We start from the raw sequence: 26,095 nt of genomic DNA on the forward strand, positions 1-26,095 counted from the left end.
ATGTAAATTGAAAAAATACTTGTTTTTTTTCACTCGTTGATGAGAACATCTGTAGTTCTCAAAACTAGTTGTGTTTTATTAATAAAATCAAAAAGTTTCTTATTTTTATAATCAAGTTAAATAGCAAGATATATAAATTTGCCTTCTTTTGCGGTGAAGTAGTTTGTGCATTAGGGAACGGCAAGTCGATAAAAACAAATATAAACAATTTTTATTGTTATATTGATTTAATTTCACCATGGACTCGAAGCACTTGAATTCACTCGAAGCGCAGGATCACCTTCTTTTTACATCATAAACGATCAAGACCTGCGTTAGTGTGACGCAGCTGTCTGGCATCATTAGGCGTAAATAAGGGCTAGAAGAAGAACGAAATATGTCATTAATATCAATGAATGATAATTGAATCAACAATCTGTTACCTTTACACCTTTTTGTTGATTTCATTTTATATTACTTATAGATATTTTATATTCCTCACTGCAACCTATCATAAAGTAACGCATCAAATCGACACAAATATGTTTAAATTCATATGATAACAAAGTCTTGTGCCTCAGACTTTTGGATCTGGGAGAGGAATCCTTAATATTTTATTGAATTTGGATGTCTAAATACGTAAATTTATGAAACTGAATAGCGTAAAGTACATTATTGTTTTACTAAAAAAGAAATAGGGAAAGAAAATGTAATTAAGAAGACCGAAGAAGAACAACACTGTGCTCGTATAAGCTTGTATAAGTTGAACAAATTACATCTAATACTAGTTTTTTGAAAACAAAAAAATTAAAGACACTAAATTTCACAGAAATCTAAGATGATCAGTTAAATATTTCATGCTAAATATATCCAAACATTGAAGTTTACGTTAATTTTGTGTTTAAATTTAAATGTAATAAAAGTTTTTAATTAAATTACATTCTTATTCCTTAAATTCACTGACTTTTAATTGCTTTTTCAAGTAGGTTACAAAGTAATAAAATTATTTTATAATCAACATAATCACGAAATAATTCTTAAATACTTTTATCGAATTCATCCTACCATTATGTCAGCAGTTTAATAATTTATTTTCTTAATATCGGCCCAATTCTAAGCAATATAAGTAGCGTAGATATCCCGATTTAAAACGCCAACGTACTTTATTTTATTTTAAGACCCACAATAGATATTCAGTTCCAATTTGGTATTTTACTCACTTTTCACATGTGTGACATTCCTCTTTGATAGCATTCGTTTGCCTCGAAGCCACCTACGTACGAGTAGATACAAACACACGTAATCGTATAACTATATTTTTATAATTATATTACATTATAGTTTATAATTATATTACATTATTATTCCTTAAATTCGCTGACTTTTAATTGCTTTTTACAGTAGGTTACAAAGTAATAAAATTCTTTTATAATCAACATAATCACGAAATAATCCTTAAATACTTTAATCGAATTCATACTACCATTATGTCAGCAGTTTAATAATTTATTTTCATAATATCAGCCCAATTCTAAGCAATATAAGAAGCGTAGATATCCCGATTTAAAATGCCAACGTACTTTATTTTATTTTAAGACCCACAATAGATATTCAGTTCAAATTGGGTATTTTACTCACTTTTCACATGTGTGACATTCCTCTTTGATAGCATTCGTTTGCCTCGAAGCCACCTACGTACGAGTAGATACAAACACACGTAATCGTATAACGCTTAATTCGTTGAAAAAAATAAGAGAAAATCTTTGGAAAAAACAACTCCTTCATTGTAAGGAACAAAGCGTTACCAAGTTTTATGGAAAAATGCTTTGCGAGATATTGAATATCTTTCTCACATTCTCAGTGTAAGTGAGAGTATTTTTTCCCAATTTGTTACAATTCTGAACAGGTTATATTCTCTAAAAGATTGCTTGGAAAAATAAACCATTTTTCACGAAGGCAAGTGAAGGGATGTACAGGGTGGCGTAACCGTCAATACCCGGTTTTTAAACGTTTTTACGGATATATTACGGATATATTTATCAAAGGACAAAAATGTATTTTTTAATACAGATGTCAAGCAGATTTACAACATATTTGAAATTATTTTTTGAAAATAACCCCTTTTAACTAGCCTAATTAAGTAATTAATTAACTAACTAATTAAGTGTTATTATGGATAAACCAGAACGTGGACGACCGAAAAAAACTTGGCACGATCAGATCAATCAGAACCTAAAATCTGGCGGTGTCAAAAGTCTGCGTAATCGGAGGGCATGTATGACTAGATGTATGGATGTGAAGGAGGCTAGGAGTGTATGTCAGGACAGAAGAGTGTGGTGTTCCATCCTCTCTGCCTTCCCCTGCGGGGAAACGGCGTGATGGTAGTAGTAGTAGTAGTAGGATAAACTAGTTATATGATCAATGTCTAAAACTTGTATTATTCATACATGTATATTTATTACGCGTGTAATGCAGTTTTACAATATTTTTTAACAACTTTTTGACAATCGTCACTACGTTTTATTAAATACTATTGAAGTCTTGATTGAATTTTTCTCGTAGCAGCATTTTGTCATTTACCGGTCTAATTTAAGTAATGTTGGCTTTTGAAGCTCATAGCATTTGAGGTCTAGTTACGAAAATTCTAGCCTTCAAACGTCTCCATAAGATAAAATCACAGCTGGTTAAATCTAAAAGCCTTACCAGCCAATTAAAATAACCTGTTCGGGATATAAGTATTCCAGAACACATTTTTCTTATGGTAGTTACTCGAATTTGCGTAGGAGCCATGCTACGAGTGTTTGCATGTTTCTTGATGAAACTATAAGCCGTTATTTTAAAAAATCATCATTTGTTATACACCTGCATTATGTATGCAATAAAAATACTTGTTTATAACTTTCACATTTCTTGGTATATGTACCTATAATAAAACTCTGAAAAAACCTTCAATACCCATTGCGCCACACCCTGTATTCTACACACGATTGTCAACAAAGCTATTTGAACAAAAAATTAATATTTACCTAAATTTGGGTCCTTTCCCTAATTTTTGTCAATATTTCATTCTGATATCTTCACCTTTTTAAAGCTGTTGGCTTAGTTTCGTGTTTATAATGTTAATGAAAATATGTAACACGCCTTCGAAGGTTTTAGGTCTTTAATTGATATTTATCACTCCAGAATGAAAATGAGTAAAAACAGGAATAATAATTTAGATACTCTGCAATAATTATTGTAAAAGGCGTTTTATGAAACTTTCTCTTCAAATTTTGGCTGTATTTTCATAACCATTAATTTTAATTTAGCAGATGGTAACAATTTTCTTGGAATTATTTCAGTAGCAAAGGAAACGAAAGAGTGTTAATGTAAAATAAGTTTTAAATCTTCAGAAGCTTAATATGATTAAAATATAAATTATAACAGCGATACAATGAAGAAATTTACTGACGAGCTGAAAGGTATTTTAGATGAAATCCATGTTATTACAACCCATCACAAACTAGTTATTTTACACGAGTACGAATTATTTTACATCCTTTACAATTTTTTATTCAACCCGTATTTATTCAAAATATTTTGAGTGTGATTTTTCACTCTCAAATTAATTCACTATCACCATGGATTGGCACGAAATGTACGGGACTGATTGATCACCTCGTATTCATGTCATTTACGATCAAGATAATACTGTACCGATATAATACAGTTCTCTTTGCACTTTTGAATGTGGATATGGGATGAAAAAAGTTATTCAAATATGAAGTGCTCTACTATTTAATCTACCTTCATATAGTCAACTTTCGAGTTAACATAGCGTCCCGACGACTTCGGAACGATGCGTCGTTCCAAAGTCGTTCTTTATGGACCATTTCCCATATAAAAAAGAAGACGAAGAAATTTATAAAGTCATGTTTTCAATTTTTTGTATATGTTTGTTTGGTCGGTCTTATTGAAAAGTTAATAGAGGCATTGTTAAATCCGTAGCAGTCCTTTAAAATTATTCAAATAATAGGTCAGCGCTGTATTTATTCTGTCCGTCATCGTCAACCCTAATTACATTAGGGATTGTCGGGTCATTAATATTCTGCTCTCTAAATGAGAAGCCTTCAAGTGCTATCATGACTGACAGTGTCATTAATGAAAATTGATACCTTGTCAGTCACGATGTGCTTTTTCACCTGTACCTCATCGAAACGTGCATATTTCATGTTTAACGTTAATAATATCAAGCTTTCCTCATATTATTACTGCTATTTTTGTTTCTTATAACCCGAATCCTATGGCGTACCTATAGGGTACTGCATCGTATTGACGCTGTGTTATCTTGATTGTTACTTACATGAGGTGACTTCTTTTGCGCTTCAGGTACTAGTCCAGAGTAATATTAAATAAAAAATCACTTATATTTATTTTTACTCCTTCCCCCCTTAAAATCGAACCCGGAGCCTACTAAAATTACTTTAATGCAGTAACTACTACACTACGGAGGGGAAATAGGAACTAAGAGTAAAACATATTTGATGGAAGTAAAAAGTCTTGATAAAGGAAAATCCTGCTAACATATATTGTAGAAAGAGGTCGAATTTACTTTATGACATGTGTAAATATGGCATTCAAAGCATTCAAAGATAGTTAATGAATTAATCTGCTAGTATCACTGTTCATTTATAATACCTTTATTTTTTGTCCGCTTCCGTAATGTAATGGTCAGCACGCTCGGCTACCGTTCTAGATGTCCCGGGTTCGATTCCCAAGGGGGGTAAAATAAATACAAGTGACTTTTTCACTGTGATATTCATTCAATATTACCCTGTACTGATACCTGAAGCGGAGGGCTGATCACCTTTCCCTTATGTGTAAACGATCAAGATAACACTGCGTTTATATGATGCAGTGCCCTTTCCACCATTGGGTGCGAATAAGGGTTTTATTATTTTAATTTTTTTTATAAATTTTTGTACTAACGAATCTGTAAGCATATCATTCATTATACTTTGACTTACACATAGGCACGTAAAATTATAGTTTTTTGGACTTTTTTAATAATGGAGCTTCTAATTAAATGAGCACTCATTTTTGGCGTAATGAATTGGCAGCCATTAGAAATATGATTATTGATTAACATACATAATAATTGAGAATAATCAGGTCGTTAGTTTGACAGTCGTATATTAGAATAAATGATATTATTTTTTGACATCTCATCAAAGATGAAGAAGAATATGGAAGTCTGGGCATTTACGGGGCTGACGACCGTCATAGGCTGGTTTAAGTGATTACTTAATTATTGACAACCACACTACTCAAATTCTTGGAAGTTCTATATATATGAACCAATTTAGAAACCTTGTTCTTGAATCACTAGAACTTCACTAGAGACATCTATTGGTGACATGTAAATGTAAATGTATTAAATGTATTTAAATGTATTTAATGATGTAGATGTATTGGTGAGATGTAGATGTAAATGCCCCGTAAATGCCCAGACTTCCATATTCTTCTTCATCTTTAATGAGATGTCAAAAAATAATATGAAAATAACTCCTGCAATTGGAGATAATCCAGATTTTGTGAACAAGTATTTGGACACACTCAAAATGTTGAGAATAAATGATGTTTTAAAAAATTATTTTTGTTGAACTTTGTAATATGTAATCTTTTATTTACAATGTGCATTATTACATTTTTTGTACGATTTTCATTGCATTGAATTGAACAATCTATTTAAGCGCAAGGCTACATGGATTTCATATTTTTCAATCACTGATCGCCTAAGACGTCTGTTTTTAATAGCTGAAAGGAATTATTCGGTACGAAAAGCACTATGAAATGGTTCTCGGTTAAATACTAACCCAAGAATAATATATGGTAAATATTCCTTCATCTTCTCAGCCCTTGACAAGTCGAAATCAAAATATTAATTTTCATATGAGAGATTCTTGAATTTGTTATTCAAAACTCCATTCCTTCCACGATTTATAACGATTTATTCGTTTATTTTGGCAAATGTGGGATATTGTTTGCGTAACGCAAACATATTTTCTCAAGGATATTACGAAATTTGACCAAGTACTAACGGTTGGGTTCAAATCGAAAAAAATATCCACCTCCATAAAAGGTTTAGAAAGATTCTCGTTTGTTTAGAGTTTCACGGGTATTTGGGAAATGTGTGCCGCAAAGCCGATCCGACGCTTACGATAACTTTTAAGAGATTTAAAAGGTGTACTGAAGATTGGCTATATAACTTTCCCGCAGGACTCCTTACAAACTCACTTAACTGCAAAATAATTCGTTTGGATTTCATTTTAAATGGATTGCCGATATATATTTTTTAAAACATAAATGGAGTTTCTTAACTTTTTTCTGGAATAAAGCTTCACGATACACACACACACACACATATATATATATATATATATATATATATATATATATATATATATATATATATATATATATATATATATATATATATATATATATATATATATATATGTATATATATACATAGATATAAATATATATATAAGTATATATATATATATATATATATATATATATATATATATATATATATATAATATATATATATATATATATATATATATATATATATATATATATATATATATATATATATATATATATATATATATATATATATATATATATATATATATATGTATATATATACATAGATATAAATATATATATAAGTATATATATATATATATATATATATATATATATATATATATATATATATATATATATATATATATATATATATATATATATATATATATATATAATATATATATATAAATATATATATATATATATATATATATATATATATATATATATATATATATATATATATATATATATATATATATATATATATATATATATATATATATATATATATATATATATATATATATATATATATTTATAAATATATATATATATATATATATATATATATTTATATATATATATATATATATATATATATATATATATATATATATATATATATATATATATATATATATATATATATATATATATATATATATATATATATATATATTTATATATATATATATATTTATATATATAAATATGTATATATATATATATATATATATATATATATATATATATATATATATATATATATATATATAAATATATATATATATATGTATATATATATATATATATATATATATATATAATCATAATAGAGTGGCAATGCTTATTAAATAAATAAATAAAGAACTATTTCAAATTGAATAATAGATCAACACGATCAGAACAAAACCAAAGAAAAGTTATCGAGTTTATTCTGTAAGTAGATTGCTTGTTTTCGTAATAATTCCTGAAAATCGAGAAAATGTTTTGAAGGAAAACTTTAAGAAAATTTCTGAAATGTAAATATAACCATCATCGTTATTGTTTTGATTTTGCTCTAAGGCATCCATATTGAATTTCATATATTAAACGTATAATCTGACTAAACATAATCTAAATATTATTCATAGTTTACATTGGTATTATTACCTACAAAGTGTACTGTGACTAAATTAATTTAAATATTTGAACTGAGAGAATTTTGTGTTTTCAATCTGTAATATTATATTCTCAATATTATGAATATTAAAAGCATTTACTTTGTGGTTAGTCATTTTTACTTTTTTTTCAAAAATTTTAATAACATTAGTATATAACCACTCACATCGGTGAGTGGTGTTATAATATGATTAAAAGACGCTCGAGGCCCAACAATCAATAACTATTTTACTATTAGAATTTTAACGATTAACAAATCAACCCCTAAATTTAACCAATATTTTTAGTGCGTTGATATTTAAGGCAATCTACAAAAACGGACACGTTTTCTAAGCATATCGTTTTACGATGGTATCATTCGCTCACTTCTTTCAAGAACGTCATAAATCATAAAACTTGATTTTTCAGGAGAACGTTTTTAAAGTTTAAAAATATAATAAAGTGTATTAAAAATAAACATCAAGCCGCTTATTGAACTTTTTACTGTGCAACAGATCTTTTTAGGTAAACCCTGAAGGTTTTTTCTCCATTTGAAAAATATTTAGTTTATTTTAAAAAATAATTAAACAATACCTTTTTTTCAAAATGGAAAAACAACACTCTTTGCCCTGTAGCGGGTAAATATTAAATTCAAAATATGGTGCTTTTGCTGGGATATAGTACATTTTCTGGACATTCCGAAAACATGCACAACCGAAAATTGACGATTTTTGATTTATGACGTTATTGAAAGGAGTGAGCGAATTAATGCTACCTCAAATAACCTCAAAACTGATTTGTTTTAAAAATACGTATTTTTTTTACGTTAAAATCTTCATCTGTCATACTGTATGTATGTGAGTTTTACCTTTGATCGACGATTTATTATACTGTAGGTATGTGTGTAAACACGAATCGTAAAACACCAAAAATAAGTTTTTTTATGTTTTTTAAAGATTCAAGATTATTCTTAACACCATTGTAAAAATATTTTGTTGCTCAAATTATGCTGTTTTGATGCATACAACTTTTATGAGTATAAATCTCTTAGTGGAGTTTTTCTGCGTTTGAAGATAATCTGAGTATTGCCGAGGTACGGAAAACGTACAAAAATGACTATCGTGTCGTGAGATATAATTATTCCCCTATCTGCAACACATTTAGCAGAAGTGATATCGCTTGCAGATTTAAAAGTAATTGGAAATCCTGTGCACTTATATTCCTTATGGAAGGACGATCCAGTGTGCTCAGGTGCAAACTGCAAACCCGTGTTAAGCTCAGCTAATCGTAAAATACTTAAATAGAAAAGACTTCTCTACGGTGGTAATGCCTTTTTTAATGATAATATAATGAAAGCAAAACGTAGATAAGTGAGTAAACTATATATGTTATGTTATGAATGTCAAATTACGATAATAAACCAAAAGGTTAAAACCTATTTTATACAGGCTGCATCGATTGAGGTTTAAAAAAGCATGTTATCGTGGGTCTATAAGCTAAAAACGTTAATTCGAAAATATGCATTTTTGACTGTATCATTGAATGATACATAAAAGTTTTCAACATTGAAAGTTTTCAACATTCTTTAATCTGACGAAATGTAAATTAAAATATTTAATAAATAACAGGGATTATTCAAACAGGGATTATTCAAACAGGGATTTTAGACTTAAAGTTTTTAGCCAGTAAACCCACGTTATAATCTCGAAGACTATCAAAATAATTCCATTTTTTGTTCAGCTTTATTTGCAGGTTATGAAGGAAGAATCAATTTCCAACTTATTCACCAATTTAAAAAAAAATCCAAATAATCACATTACTTTTATATCAAACATACTTGTTCCACTTATATAAAATAACAATTCCTTTTTGTAGGTATAGTTATTGACTTTTAATAAATTATTCGTAATTTAAATAAGATTGTTGTTTATTTAAAAATTTGAATACTTGTACAATATAATACCACATACTGAGTTTTACTTCATTTTACCCGACCAGTTTTGAAAACAACAGATTTTATCATTGACAAGTAATTACAAAAACCAACGAGCAAAAAAATATTTAGTTTTATGTAAACCTGTGTAAAGTGATCACTTAAATCAGCCTATGACGGTCGTAAGCCCCGCAAATGCCCAGACTTCTATATTCTTCTTCATACATGTTGAGATATCAAAAAATAAGAAAACAGTACATTAAAATCGACCTAATAATATGTAATATGAGTACCTACATATACGTTCATGTTGTGACGTTAACGAGTTAACGAATGTAAAATTTTCGGTGCTCAGTCAACCATTCCATCCTTAATTTAAAGTTTGAACCGTAAATTCCTTGCATTCTCAAAAGCTCAACACCCACCCCTAGATTTAGAACACCACTTGTCTAAAAACATCTCGACAGATAACAAGTTACCCGGCTAAAAACTATTTTAAACCGAAAAGTTCTCTGGCGATATTATTAATGTCCTTGGTTGCATAAAATATTGTAAACAACAGCTGTGCCGGCAAAATTGTAACATTTCCGACTTTTTTACGTTATTTATCAATGATGTTTGAACTGTACAAAACTAAATCTAAACTGGCAGTAGGTACACATTGGAGTCCTGGTTCCAACCCTAATATATGGTGATTAAGTGAAGCATGGAGTAGGCAGTAGAAGGATAAAAGTAGACTGAATGCAATTGAAATGCGTTCTCTCAGACGAATGTGCGGCAAAACGTTGTATGATAAGTGTTCGAATGGTGATATAAGGAAAGAATTGAGATAATCATTACTGATAAAATTAAGAAAGGTGTGAGATGGTTTGGGCATGACAATCAAATAACTGAAAAAAGGAGGGTTAATCATATTTATTAGATCAGTTTTATGACATTTAGACATTAAATAAAAGTAGTGCTGAATAAATATCATACCTATTAAACCTTCAATTCTCTTTGTATCTAATATTGCGCTACAGTAGTGTATAAAGCCAACGAAGGCAATCAAGATCAAATCAAATCAAGAACCTGCAATTGATGCAAAGCAGGGCAGTGAGAATAATACTTAAAAATAGCAAATACAATAAGATTGAAGAAACGAGAAATAAACGAGACACGTGTTTATTATATTCTCATAAAATTCCCAATAATGTACAGCTTAAATATTTTTATCAGTAAAATTATATTAAGTAGTGAAGTCCATAATTATAAAGCTAGAATGCAATAAAATAGTCATACCATTTGTTTTTAAATGTATTTTTGCAAAATTGTTTAATATTTAAGGGAATAACAATATTAAATGAAATGCTAGAAAGTATAAAGAATGAAAAGAAGTTGCGTGAATTTAAGAATGAATGTGTAAGTTTTTAAAGATTTTTAAATTGGATAAAAAAAGTTTGTATGTTATTCGTCGTCTGTAGTCTCAATCTTGTGGATTGGTTTGCAGCAACAAATGACACCTCCTTCGCCGTTCCGGTATATTATGCGCCACCCTCTTCAGCTCTTCATACGTTGAACAGACCATGTCCTCAAACAAGTCGCAAGAATATTCGCGGCGAATATATTTCCAACTTATACGAGGTTATTGGGTATTTTAAAAAATAATTCAATGTTATAAGTTATAAATAAAAATTGGTTTAAATGTTATTTCATTACTAGATTTATATTATCCACTTACACTTCGTGATGGAATTGCATTTTTAATATATAATTAGATTAAAACCAATATTTTTAGCTTTTCCACTTTATTTTTATTAGACCAGCGACCGGGTTTCGTCGTTACCAGTCTGATGATGTCGGTAACGACGAAACCCGGTCGCTGGTCAAATAAAAATAAAGTGGAAAAGCTAAAAATATTGGTTTTAATCTAATAATATATTATCTCATTACCCTTATCCACTATCGAATCTCCTATTGACGCTTTTGGGTTAATTGGATTTCGATTTACAGTTCTCCGATGCGTTTTCAAATATCACAACTAGTTAGGGTTCGATGCATTGATATTTAATTGATATTGAGTGTGAAATACCTTTAGATACTAACAGCCTGACTAGAAAATATTTTATTTTTCATTTAACTTTTACACAGTTAATTTAACTATTAAAATATGTAATGTATACAAAATATGGTGTTGGATAATAATGTTGGTATGATGTAAAATGCATTGAAACAAGGAATTTGAATAAATACTGGTATTTACCAACTAACAGTTAAATAAAAAAAGAGATAGCTATTACCATAAGCGACTACGAGATATATATATATATATATATATATATATATATATATATATATATATATATATATATATATATATATATATATATATATATATATATATATATATATATATATATATATATTTATATAAATATATAATATATATATATATATATAATATATATATATATATATATATATATATATATATATATATATATATATATATATATAAATATATATATATATATATATATATATATATATATATATATATATATATATATATATATATATATATATATATATATATATATATATATATATATATATATATATATATATATATATATATATATATATATATATATATATATATATATATATATATATATATATATATATATATATATATATATATATATATATATATATATATATATATATATATATATATATATATATATATATACATAAAGCTCGATCTTTAAACACTTGTACTATTATTGTACTAATTATAATACAAATATTTAGATACCTATAGTTAATAATTATATGAGTTATATAATTATTAACTATAGGTATTAAGAGAGCGATACAGGTACTTCTCCATTGGATGAAATAAATAATCACTAAAACTTGTATATTTTCTCAATAAACCAATTAATACTTCATTAACTACTTTCTTTAAAATGTATTTAATTTAATGTAATTAAGACATTTTAAATGATTGAACTACGTTCTGTTTTGTCAATGAAATGTAAAATCAAAGGCAGTGACAAAAGATTTTCCCTTCAAAACTCAAATTCCTTATATATTTAGTATACAAACAGGCAGTAAAGATATTTTGAACATTTTAATAAAGAATGGTTTTACGTACTTTCCCTTGAAGCAAAGGGTCTAAAATCAAATTCATTACTTTACATTTTTTGATAATTTATCTCAATTAGCAACATCAGAAAATTTACAGCCTTCAAATCTAAATTTGCAAATTAATTCAAATAGTGTACAAAATTTACTACGACATAAAATTAAATCATAATTTATTTTTAGAACCTATTTTATTTTTAATTTAGTCAACGTTTTACATACAGAATATTTTCGAAAAAATAATTAGAGATGGAAAATGGTTGACAGGTGTGAAGCCACCTTGTCTTAAGAAAATAAAATAAGAAAAGACGTATGAATGAGAAACTGGCGTCCCAGGTTCGATTCCTGAAAATTGTTTTAATAAATCCAGGATAAGTTATTTTCATTTTCATTTTTGACATCTTAACATTAACGAAGAAGAAAAATATGGAAATTTGGGTATTTACAGGGCTTACGACCTATCATGGGCGGGTTAGATGATCACTTTACGCACGCGTAACATTCACCATTATACATTGACAACCATACTACTCATAATTTGAAAGTCAAACATATATGATCAATCTCATGACGTTCCGTGATTGTATTTACAACACCCGTCTTTGATTGGATTTAGAAACCTTTTATTTAGCAGAAACCCTTTTATTTGAATTATTTTACATACTGGGAAACGACTGAAAATCTGATTCTGAATTTCTGATCAAGTATGTGGACAATCTCAAAATGTTATTTTTTTGTTTTTCATATGTTCTGTTCCTATACTTTTGTTCTCTTAGATGTTGATATATCAGCATTCTTTAAACGATAGATGTTAAATCTCAAATGCTGAAACACCTATTTCAAAATTAATTTATAATGATTTTAATAAATAGGAGAATGTATATTATAAACCGTTTTTGTCCGCCTCCGTAGTGTACTGCTCAGCACGCTTGACTACCGTTCTGGAGGTCCCGGGTTCGATTCCCAGGGGGGGGGTCAAATAAAAATAAGTGATTTTTTCACTCTAATATTTATTTAATATTACCCTGGACTGGTACCTGAAGCGGAGGGCTGATCACCTTTCCTTCGTATGTTAACGATCAAGATAACACTGTGTTTGTATAATGCAGTGCCCTATCCACCATTGGGGTGCGGATAAGGGTTTGAATTTGAAATATATTAATGTCATCCAATATTCCTTGACTAAACGTTATTCTTTGATTTTATTCATATATTCCTGAATTTATTACATTTATATTATATTACTATAAGAAAGGTGTTCGTTTTATTAACTATATGACCAAAATGACCCCTTCTTCTCGAGGTTATCGAAGGACATGTACCAATCTACAAATTAGTACATAGTAACAACAGTCGTGTTCCCAGCCCTTAGAAATACGAATTGTACTTCGATAACATTTAACAATGAACACTAACAAGACAAGGCAGTTAATAATGGAAATGCATAAACCAATAAATAATAGTTTGTATGTATTAGCAACTGTTTATACAACAACCAATAATACAACATTACAACATTTTGAATGTGTCCAAATACGTGTTATGCTCCTGATCCTCAAATAGGAGTTATTTTGTATTATTTTTTGTCTCAACATATATGTCGCTAGTGAAATTCTAGTAATTTAAGCACTATGTTTCAAATTTGAATAATAGTGAAAGAAGTTCCAAGAATTTGAGTAGTGTGGTTTTCAATCATGGGTAGAGTTGGTGAATGTTACACGTGTGTAAAGTGATCACTTAAACCAGCCTATGACGGTCGTAGCCCCGAAAATGCCCAGACTTCCAAATTCTTCTTCATCTATGATGAAATGTCAAAAATAATGTAAAAAAAATCTCCTAATTGGGAATAATCCAAATTTGTGAATAAGTATTTGGACACACTCAAAATCTTGCAGAACAATAAAGGTTAAATTGGATAAATGAGAGTCGAAGTTTATCTCAAGGATAAAAAAAATCGTAAAGATGTTTTTACAGATTCCTAACCTGATTTTTAACCACCCTAATATTTTTTATCGAGTTACCGGTTAAAGGCGTTACTTAGCTTCATCTTGATTAATTTTACCTCATCGATTCAAGGCCTATATTCGACTCTGACTCTATCCGACCAATCCTTTCTATAATACTAATACTAAGTCGTTTGACCTTTATTGAACTCTTTTTCTTTTACTCAAATGAGCTTTAGAAAATGGCACGTAGAAGTATGATAAGTTACATACGTACCTCAATTATCGAATACTCGGATACTATTTTTTGACATCTCAACATAGATGAAGAAGAATATGGAAGTCTGGGCATTTACGGGGCTTACGACCGTCATAGGCGGGTTTATTATTAACATACTCGAGATATATATTGATCAAACTCGAGAAACACCATGAATGTCTCATAATATTTTCATTGCTTCGCAAACATTGTAAAATATGTATTTGTATTTGTTTTCCATTGAAACATACTATAATAATAATTCTGAATGATTCTGATTATAATGTGTGACGTCCGAAGCGTGCATATGTAGTGGTTAAATATTAAGTAAAAATTATAAGCCAAAATGATAAAAATTCAAATGATATTTTCTGGCGTTTCTCATGTGTGTGATTATAATCCAGGATTCGGACCTCACATACGAATAAAAGAGTTTCTGCTCAATAAAAAGCTTCTTTTCATCTCACCAAGAGATGTCTCTAGTGAAGTTCTAGTGATTCAAGAAAAATGTTTCAAAATGGATTCATATATTTAGAACTTCTAAGAAGTTGAGTAGTGTGGTTGTCAATAATGGGTAGTAGATTTATATTATCCACTGACACTTCGTGATGGAATTGCATTTTTAATTTATTATTAGATTAAAACCAATATTTTTAGCTTTTCCACTTTTTTATTTGACCAGCGACCGGGTTTCGTCGTTACCGACATCATCAGACTGGTCATCACCAGTCTGATGATGTCGGTAACGACGAAACCCGGTCGCTGGTCAAATAAAAAAGTGGAAAAGCTAAAAATATTGGTTTTAATCTAATAATAAATTAATAATGGGTAGATTAGTGAATGTTACACGTGTGTAAAGTGATCACTTAAACCAGTCTATGACGGTCGTCAGCCCCGTAAATGCCCAGACTTCCATATTCTTCTTCATCTTTTATGAAATGTCAACAAAAAAATACATTATGTAAAAATATTTCAACAGAAATATTTAAGTACGAGATGTATTACATGTACAATTTACTCAATAACAACTAAGAATGTGGTGTATTTGATAATATAAATACGAATAAATACGAATAATTTGCAGATCATACCTGTACAGTGTACAGCAGCAAGCTTCACAAGTACAGCTTAAATTCATTCCGTCTTTGCTAAATGTGCTTTGTAGTAAGACAGGGTGTAGTGTGCATTATGCATATTTTAATAAACCTGCAATATACTATTAGCAAGTCAGTCGCCTGGGGCTCAAAGGAGTGTTGGCGATAAAATTTAATTTCCTCACTTTCTACACTGCTATTCAACCCCCGGGAAGTACTGAATCCTGGTAATTAAATCAAGCCACTAGTGGTTAAACTCTTCCAGCATAAAAAAAATACCGAATTAATGATTTCCTCTCAAGATAAAGAGTAAGAAAGTCTTAGGTAAAAAATGCTTAGGTTCGTCCTACGTTCTACAACAAGATCACTAAGATAAATCCTGTCTCGAGTACTGAAGCTAACTTTTTTCGTATCATCCCTTATATCTAATTAATATGTTTTCCGAAAATAGCTAAAGTTTAATTAGAAAGGTTCCTCTTAATGAGGAATGAATTACATAGTTTTCTATTTTTTTTTATTTTACTATATTCTAAAAATAAGACACTGACGACACTACACATTACAAATTAAGAAATACTAAAAAATTCTTTATTTCTTCACTTTTTTTTCCAGGTAACGGCAATCGATGGTGACAAAGACAGACCACATAGCATCGTCTACTTCCCAACTGGTCAAGGAATAGATGCGGATAATGCAGCCAATAGTAAATTTGAGGTCAACAGGACAACTGGAGAAATATTCGTTTTAAGGGTGAGATTAGTCATAAAATTATAAGTTTTCTTGAACGATTTTCATGTAAATATTTTTTTCCATTTCAAATGGTTTCCACATTTAATTGGTTACACATTATAATCACTTATGAATTATTGACTTTAATTTTTCTGTCTTAAGTTTTTCTTTTAACTTTTGGCAACATTCTAATGTCAATCATTTTAAAATTACAGAATATTTAATTTCTCAAACTTTTTTGTAATTGTAGTTATACTTATTTATTAACAACGATACGTTATTTCTTGTTTCATATGATACAATTTAACATTTTGTTTGTAGCCACTAGATAGAGATCAGCCACACGGACGACCGCAATGGAGATTTACTGTATTTGCACAAGATGAATTCGGCGATGGATTGGTTGGTTATGCTGATGTTCAAGTTAATCTCAAGGATGTAAATGATAATGCCCCAATATTTCCTCAAGGTATAGTTGTTGGAAACGTCACAGAAAATGGCACCGCAGGAACGATAGTTATGACTATGAGTGCTGTAGATTATGACGATCCCTTAGAAGCAAATAATGCCAAGCTTATTTATTCGATAGAAAAAAATGTTATTGAAGAAGAATCCGGTTTGCCGATATTCGAAATCGAATCTCACACAGGGGTCATTAGGACCTCAGTTTGTTGCTTGGATAGAGAGAAAACCCCAGATTATTCCATCCAAATTGTTGCCATTGATGGGGGCGGTCTTAAAGGAACTGGCACGGCATCTATAAGAATTCAAGATATTAACGACATGCCGCCACATTTTACTAAAGATGAATGGATCACCGAAGTTGAAGAAACCGACGAAGTGAATATCCCGGAAGAGCCAATTTTGACAGTCACTGTACAGGATGATGATGAGACCAATTTTTTCACTTACAAAGTTGTTCAAAATAGTGGGTTTGGTGCTAACAAATTCGAAATGGTTAAAAACGCAGACGGTTCGGGATCACTGAAAATCATAAGTCCCCTCGACTTCGAAGACAGTTTACAGAGTAATGGATTTCGGTTTCGTATTCAAGTAAACGATAAATTAGATATTACTGATAACGATAAAAATCACGTTGCCTACTCATGGGTTGTTATTAAAATTAAGGATGTCAATGACAATGCACCTGTATTTGAAAAAACTAGTATGAATGTTTCTGTAGAAGAAAATGCTGATGTAGGAAAATTCTTAGAAAAATTCAAAGCTACCGATGCCGATCACGGGGGAAAAAGTAAAATATCTTATGCTATTGATAGATCCTCTGATAGAAAGAGGCAATTTCACATTAATAGTGATGGGGTTGTGAGTATTCAAAGGTCATTAGATAGGGAAGAAATGCCTCAACATATATTAAAAATTTTGGCCATCGATGATGGATCGCCTTCAAAAACGTCCACAGCCACATTAATAGTATCAATAATGGATATTAACGATAATGCGCCTACATTTCTCAAGGATTATAGACCTGTTTTACTGGAACACTCCGTTCCTCAAAAAATCTTGGAAATACAAGCCATGGATAAGGATGACAAATTAAAAGGTAACGGCCCTCCATTTCAATATCGTCTGGACCCAGGTGCGAGTGATATTATTAGAACATCATTCAAAGTTGAACAAGATCAAAATGTTAAGAATGGGGATGGAATAGCCATAATCTCATCTCTCCGATCATTTGACAGAGAGGAACAAAAAGAATACTTGGTGCCAATTATAATTAAAGATCATGGAAATCCAGCTATGACTGGGACAAGTACACTGACAATTACTATCGGTGACATAAATGATAACAAAATGGAACCAGGAACAAAAGATATTCTTGTTTATAATTTTCAAGGACAATCACCAGATACAGATATTGGTAGCATATTTGTAAATGATATAGACGATTGGGACTTGCCAGATAAAAAGTTTTACTGGGATGGAAATGAACATCCGCGATTCCGATTGAATGAAGAAACAGGAATGATTCAAATGAAACAGGGAACTAGAAGTGGAATATATCGCTTAAAGTTTAAAGTTTATGATCGAACACATGGTCAAACAGATATATCAGCAAATGTTACTGTACTTGTAAGAGAAATGAATAATGATGTAGTTACTAGTGCTGGTTCGATAAGGCTATCTGGTATCACCGGAGAAGAATTCATAAAAATTTGGAAATATAAAACGAATACCCAAATAACAAGCAAGTTTGATTTACTCAAAAATAAACTCACGAAAATCTTTAATGCGGAAAAAAATAGCATTCACATATTCAGCGTTCAGTTACATAAAAAAAATCCACCGGTCACTGATATCAGGTATACAATCAAAGGATCCTCAAAATATAAACCAGAAAGACTTGACGGATTAGTCTTAATGCACCGAAGTGAAATAGAATCCGAAGTTGGTGTAAATATAACCATGGTTGGAATAGATGAGTGTCATATAGAAGGCCAGAATTGTAAAGGTTCATGCACAAATGTTTTAGATATAAGTAATACTCCATATATGATAAACGCAAATAAAACAGCATTTGCTGGTGTACGGGTTAATGTTATTCCAAAATGTGTATGTGGTGCACGTAATATATCTAAAGTTGAGACGTGTAGATTCAATCCATGTTTGAATGGAGGCAGATGTACAGATGGGAGATATAGTATATCTTGTTTGTGTCCTACTGGATATACTGGTGCTCGATGTCAGCAAACAACCCGAAGTTTTCGAGGTATCGGATGGGCATGGTATCCTTCACTTGAGATATGCGACAATTCTCATTTGAGCTTTGAATTCATCACACAGAAACCTGAAGGAATATTTTTGTACAATGGCCCAATTGTACCACCTAAAAAGGGTGAAATAGTTGTTTCTGATTTTATATCCGTAGAGTTAGAAAAGGGTTATCCAAGACTGCTGGTTGACTTTGGTTCTGGAACATTAGAACTAAGAGTTAAAACCAAAAAAACTCTAGATGATGGAGAATGGCACAGATTGGATATTTTTTGGAATACAGAAAGTGTCAGAATCATTGTTGATTTTTGCAAATCTGCTACAGTTGAAGAACTGGAAGATGGAGCCTTGCCAGAATTCGATGATAGTAGTTGCCAAGCTCAAGGATTAATACCACCCTTTAATGAATACTTAAATGTAAACACACCACTTCAATTAGGTGGTCTATATGTAGAACAGTTTGATCCCGCACATTATCATTGGAAATATATGCCAGTTGGGAAAGGTTTTGAAGGTTGCCTAAAAAATTTAGTACACAATAGCAAACTGTATGATCTGGCCCACCCGGCTTTGTTCAGAAATTCTGTAGGAGGTTGCCCACAAACCGAAGAAATATGTAATCAAAATGATCAAACTGATAGGTGTTGGGAACACGGAACTTGTGTTGGAAGCTTTTTCGAACCGCTTTGCGAGTGTGATCCGGGATGGACAGGACCGGCGTGTCTCTCTCCTACTGTGCCGACTACATTCAAACCTCAAAGTTATGTAAAGTTTGCTTTGAGCTTTGAGCCAGATCGTTTTAGTACACAATTGCAGCTACGCTTCCGAACTAGAGAACAAGTCGGAGAATTATTTAGAGTTAGTGACCAACACAGTAAAGAGTATGGCATATTAGAAGTGAGAGATGCTAAATTAAGATTTCGATATAATTTAAATTCCCAAAAGAAGGAAGAACGAGATGTTTGGTTAAGCACAATTACTATTGACGATGGACAGTGGCACGTAGCAAAAGTAAATCGATACGGAAGCGCAGCAACCCTTGAACTTGATGGAGGTGAAGGTTTGCGATTTAACGAAACATTTGTATTTGAGGGACACCAATGGTTAGTAGTAGATAAACAAGAAGGTGTGTATGCTGGAGGAAAAGCTGAATATACAGGTGTACGAACATTCGAAGTGAACACGGACTTTCAAAAGGGCTGCATCGATGACATTCGATTTGAAGGAAAGCATTTGCCACTTCCACCAGCCATGAATGGATCTCAATGGGGGCAAGCAACAATGGCAAGAAACTTAGAGAAAGGGTGTTCTTCTCATAGTCCGTGCATCAGTATCAGTTGTCCTGATCCATTTGAATGCATCGACCTCTGGAACGAATATGAGTGCACGTAAGTACACTATATTTCTATCTCATTTCAATAGAAGATTACCACCATAGTTTATTTTCGAATTTATATGACTGTAAATTATTATAACTAAATTGCATGTATAAAAGTATCTCAATGTTTTTAGTTGTGGTGCTGGTCGGGTAATGGCACCAGACGGAAAAGGGTGTACGGACAAGAACGAATGCCTAGAACAGCCTTGCCTGAATGGTGGAAAGTGTATCAACCAAGAGCCCAAGCTGCGCTATCGCTGTATCTGCCCAGATGGATTCTGGGGTGAAAACTGTGAGCTGATGCAGGAGGAACAAACTCTTAAACTTGGGATGGGTGCATTAGCGGCTATTGTTGTTTGCTTAACAATCATTTTTTGTAAGTATCGTTTGAACAAATTATAATCACTCCTACTAAAACTTATCAGTACCAAATAGTGGGTACGACACTGCATAAAACGTATGCAATGTTAATTTTATTGTTTATTAGGTAATCAGTCCTGCGCTTTAGGTACCAGTACAGGATAATATTTAATAAATATTACAATGAAAAAAACACTTATTTATTCTGCCCCCTGAGAATCAAACCTGGGACCTCCAGCATAGTAGCCAAATATGCTTACAACTCCACACTGAAAATTTTTTATTTTTTTTTATTGCGCACATTTTATAAACTTTATGAAATAAACGAAGCACACACTTGGTTTTTAATCACTTTTAATGCTATTATTCCAGCCGATTTCGACAAGCTCCTTATCTTCTTCGAATATGTATACATATATTGTATTAAGCAAATATATTAGTTATATTATGCTCAATACAATAATTTCAAAAATATATACAAGCAGACCTTACATTGTGCATGGGAGATTAATATAATAAGTTAATTTTCTGTCATAATAATTTTCATTATACAATTTACAAATAATCTGGAATTCATAAGTGTCTTTATATATATAGACTTCATTTATACATTCCACGAAGTATTCAAACCTTATATGTGCAAAAGTATCAATGTTGTATCATCTAACTAAACACTAAAATAAGATTCACTGACTTTATATAATTTATAGTTATTTATATAGTTATTTTTGTTTTATAAAATTTAAATATAATCATTTTAATTTATATTTGATTATAATCACTATTTTTGTGATTTTCTATTTTTTAATTAATATGTAACTTTGTTTTAAAATCACGATTAATATATTATTGTAATTTAATTATAAAGTCTACCGGTTTTGAAGCTCAACGCTTCTTTATCAAGACTGATTAATACTTATTAATCAGTCTTGATAAAGAAGCAGTTAGCTTCGAAACCGGTAGGCATTATAATTAAGTTATAATAAAATATTTATAGTGATTTTAAAACAAAGTTATATTTTAATTATATTGTTATTTCAATTATATTCTAATCAAATCGTTTGTGTTTCAGTATTCGTCGTTATTCTGGTGGTCCACAACAGAAGAAGAAATACCCACATAAAGTATCCGTGTCCTGATGAGGATGTCCGGGAAAACATAATCAGCTATGATGACGAAGGGGGCGGTGAGGACGATATGACTGCTTTTGATATTAAAACAATTCAAATTCCCGTTGGGGACCAACCTCCGCCTCAACAGCCTATGAAGATCCCATGTAACTTTTAATAAGTTAATTTCAAAGACACCTATTCAAAACAACTGCACTCCCTTTCCAATAGAATAACAAAACTCAATATTTATTTTAGTATAGAATGTTCCAATTATTATCTCTATTTGGTTCTATTTTAATTTACCACACATTGTCATTCTAAGATCAAAATGATTTAATAATGTTTTTAAATGTTATTTGTAACGAGACATCGGGATATATTTAAAGTATTTTATTGAGATGGGAATTTGTATTTACAAAACTTACACTGGTCATTGGATGGTTTAATACATTGTGTAACATTCACCATTTTACCCAATGATTAGTGATTGAGTTCAAAAGCTGAATTAAGAAACAACCTTTCCACAAGAAATCGTTACGTAATTTGTTTTTTGTAGTTGATCGTTCAACGCTAATCACACTAGTCAGTAGAGAAATTTGGTTGTGTATTGTGTATGTATATCTAGATCCTGATTTTACACTTTGACAGAAAAAGCTCAAAGTTGTAAGAAATGTAAATCAAGTAAAGAAGCCATAACTATCCCAATTGGGTAACCAAAAAGTAACCATTACTAATTATGTAGTAATTAAGTACATCTATAATTCTAACCATGATTCACAACCGCTTGAAAAGTTGAATACTTTATATATTGCAAGTGACAACACAATTTTTTTTTAAACAATTAATATCAAAGAGGACATTCATTATTGACTTAACAGAATTTCTTTATGAGGGTAGAAAGGTGAAGTGTTAAAACACAACGGCAACTATATTAACACTGATGCCTGATATACATTTATGTTCCTATATCTAGAGGGACTCATACATAGCCTACAGATCTAAACTACAAAAAGTCTAAAAGACCAAAAGACCAAAAAAACCATTAGAACCAAATAATAGAGACGTATGAAAGCGACCAGTGTCCCATCAGTGTATAATTGGAAGAGATTTTATTTAACCCAAGCTAAGCTTCAATACTTTACTAAAAATCTACAGTAAAATGACACTTTTAAAACGTCACTAGGCAATGTTGTATCATCTCTTGTCTATTTAAGTTCTTTCAATTACGCATTTTGCGTGGAAATTTGGATGTTCTTACAATATTTCATGTTTATGATAAAAGGACTTCTTCAGCCTTACTTTAGTGACATCTATGAGCAAAAATCCATAACTTTTTTAATGTCAGCATTAGCGCAGAAACACACCCACGTAGGGTAAAATGTTGAATTGGAATTAGCGGAGAAACACACCTTTCTTTTGGAGGTATTTTTTTTGTGTATTTTTGAAGTAGGTAATACAGAAAACTGATACTCACCATACTGGTAAATGGCTGATGAAATGAGATGTAAACAGTTAGATTAATACTCATATTTTCATTGTGTTTCAATGAACTTTTTTTTTAAATATATTTTTGTTATGAAAATTATTGTGCTCCTACATTTATATGGTGCAAAATAAATCAAATAAGATATGTATATGTTTATTACAATGCCCTATCCACCTTTTGGTACAGATAAGGGTTAAATTAAGAAGACATCAAGATACACTATTTTTTTTAATTAACATTATTTTATGCAAAACTACATTGCGGTTGAATTTGCTCTTTACTAGGCATTGAAATTGAGCAAAAGCATTCTATAGTTGGGATATTTCCATTTAACATAAATAAAATTATATGAATCTAATTATTTTTAGTTCCTGTGCTGGCAGCAGGAAAGGAGCCATGTTTAAAGCAGTATTTAGAAGATTACAAAAGGCATGCAGATAATGATCCCAATGCACCGCCCTTTGATGATTTAAGAAATTATGCATTTGAAGGAGGGGGCAGCATAGCAGGGTCTCTGAGTTCCATAGCATCAGGTTAGCTCATATCCTTTTAGTCTCTAGATTCTAATTCATGAACAAACTCAAAATTCAAAGGGACTGTTTAAAACATTATTAAAAATGGTTATTTACGCATTGTTGTCAGGCTGTTTTTACATCAACCACGACACTTATTATACTCAGACAGTCTACAGCCTGACCCTCAGCATACTAATCACAAGTAACCCTAAATACAATTCTTATGTGTACAATGTTTTTTGGTGTCTCTTGCGCTCTACCAAAAGTTAGCAAAATAGAAGGTTTATAAGCGTCTCCGGCTCTCTACTAACAGTATTAAAAGACGTTTTAAAACGTTTTCTGCAAATAATGTGTTAAAATAACCCTTTTTAAATTTGTATGAAAATGTATGAAGTATGTATTTTTATAATTTACTTTTTCTAAATGTTTTTAATTGTAAATATGTTTCACTTCAAATATTTAAAAAGTTTATTTGAAAAAAATCCTTTTTATATACTTTACGCAATTATTATTTCCTACATAATTTAATATTTAAAATTGAGATGGATTTTTAAAACTATGCAGATACTTACTTAGTATCATTTGATGTTTAGTTACCTAATAAATTCCTTTATCGTTTATTTCAGTGCTCATATCGCTCACTACTTTCAAGAACGTCGTAAATCAAATTATTTGATTTTTCAGGAGAACGTTTTTAAAGTCTAAAAATATAACACATTGTATTAAAAATAAATATCAAGCCACTTATTGAACTTTTTACCATGCAACAGATGTTTTTAGGTAAAACCTGAAGGTTTTTTCTCCATTTGAAATATATAGAGTATATTTTAAAAAAATAATTAAACAATACCATTTCTTCAAAATGCAAAAACAACATTTTCTGCCCTGTAGCAAGTTAATATTAAGTTAAAAATATGCCTCTATTGCTGGGACATAGTACATTTTCTGGGCATTCCGAAAACATGCATAACTGAAAATTGTCGATTTTTGATTTATGATGTTCTTGAAAGGAGTGAGCGATAAATAATACTTAGATAATTAACCATTGTTAACAACTAAGTATTTACAATGTATTCAACTATATCAGAGTTTTCCAACCTCTTTAATCCCATCGCTCCTAGGATATTTTGTATTTTTCTGATGAGTCTACATATGTATATCACCTTTTTTGATGTTAACCTATCTTTTTATACTTTCTGTCTCGTAAAATAATTTGAGATATTAAATTTCAGGAACAGACGACGATAGACAAGACTATAGATATTTAGAGGGTTGGGGGCCAAACTTCGTCAAGCTAGCCGAAATGTATAAACAAACACCAGATAATGATATCGAGGACACGTAAAATTAGCTATTTGATGCAAAATTAAGTATACTTTAAAAAACAATATTGTTTGTAAGACACCATTTTGTTCAAATCTAAAATAAAATTGTAAAAATGAGACCATTTGTGTACATTCATAACATGTTATGTATTTAATTGTACAAACAAAATAAGATAAATATAAAATTTGTTTTTTTTTAGAACCTTCTATAAATATCTTAGCATGTATGTTTTGTGTATAAATATGTAAAAATATATGTACTGTTTACGGCTCATGTAACTGATAAGTAGAAATAATTATCCGTTTTGATAAATTTGTACTAAATTTTCTGTCTCACATCTAATCTGGTAAAAACCTCAAAAATACTGAATTCACAAATCATAATCCATGGGACTTTTGTTTAATCGATGTAGTGTATTTTTTATTCAAGAATACACGCCTTGCATTAGCAAGGCATGATAAAATTATGTAAAACATAAAGGTGGAGACTGACCGGAGCATTTCGTCGTAACATAAAACGTTACGATGCGAGCATTCAGGCAGTCAGTACACCAAGC

At 30.2% G+C, this 26,095-nt stretch overlaps 1 protein-coding gene across 1 annotated transcript in view; it reads left to right on the forward strand.

The window, feature by feature from the left end:
• CadN2 (Cadherin-N2) overlaps positions 1–25,596 on the forward strand; it is a 49,157-nt gene extending 23,561 nt beyond the window's left edge. The window contains exons 3-8 of the mRNA XM_088257618.1: positions 16,516–16,653; positions 16,954–20,750; positions 20,875–21,116; positions 22,173–22,376; positions 24,067–24,231; positions 25,446–25,596. Of these exons, the coding sequence (XP_088113744.1) occupies positions 16,516–16,653; positions 16,954–20,750; positions 20,875–21,116; positions 22,173–22,376; positions 24,067–24,231; positions 25,446–25,558 (4,659 nt within the window). The 3' untranslated portion in view covers positions 25,559–25,596. The remainder of the gene's footprint in view (positions 1–16,515; positions 16,654–16,953; positions 20,751–20,874; positions 21,117–22,172; positions 22,377–24,066; positions 24,232–25,445) is intronic.
• Positions 25,597–26,095: the final 499 nt, after the last annotated feature.

This window comes from Brachycentrus maculatus, unplaced genomic scaffold (assembly GCF_059751285.1).
Source record: "Brachycentrus maculatus isolate JH-2025_06_01 unplaced genomic scaffold, ASM5975128v1 h1tg000086l, whole genome shotgun sequence".
In the NCBI taxonomy this organism is placed as follows: Eukaryota; Metazoa; Arthropoda; class Insecta; order Trichoptera; family Brachycentridae; genus Brachycentrus; species Brachycentrus maculatus.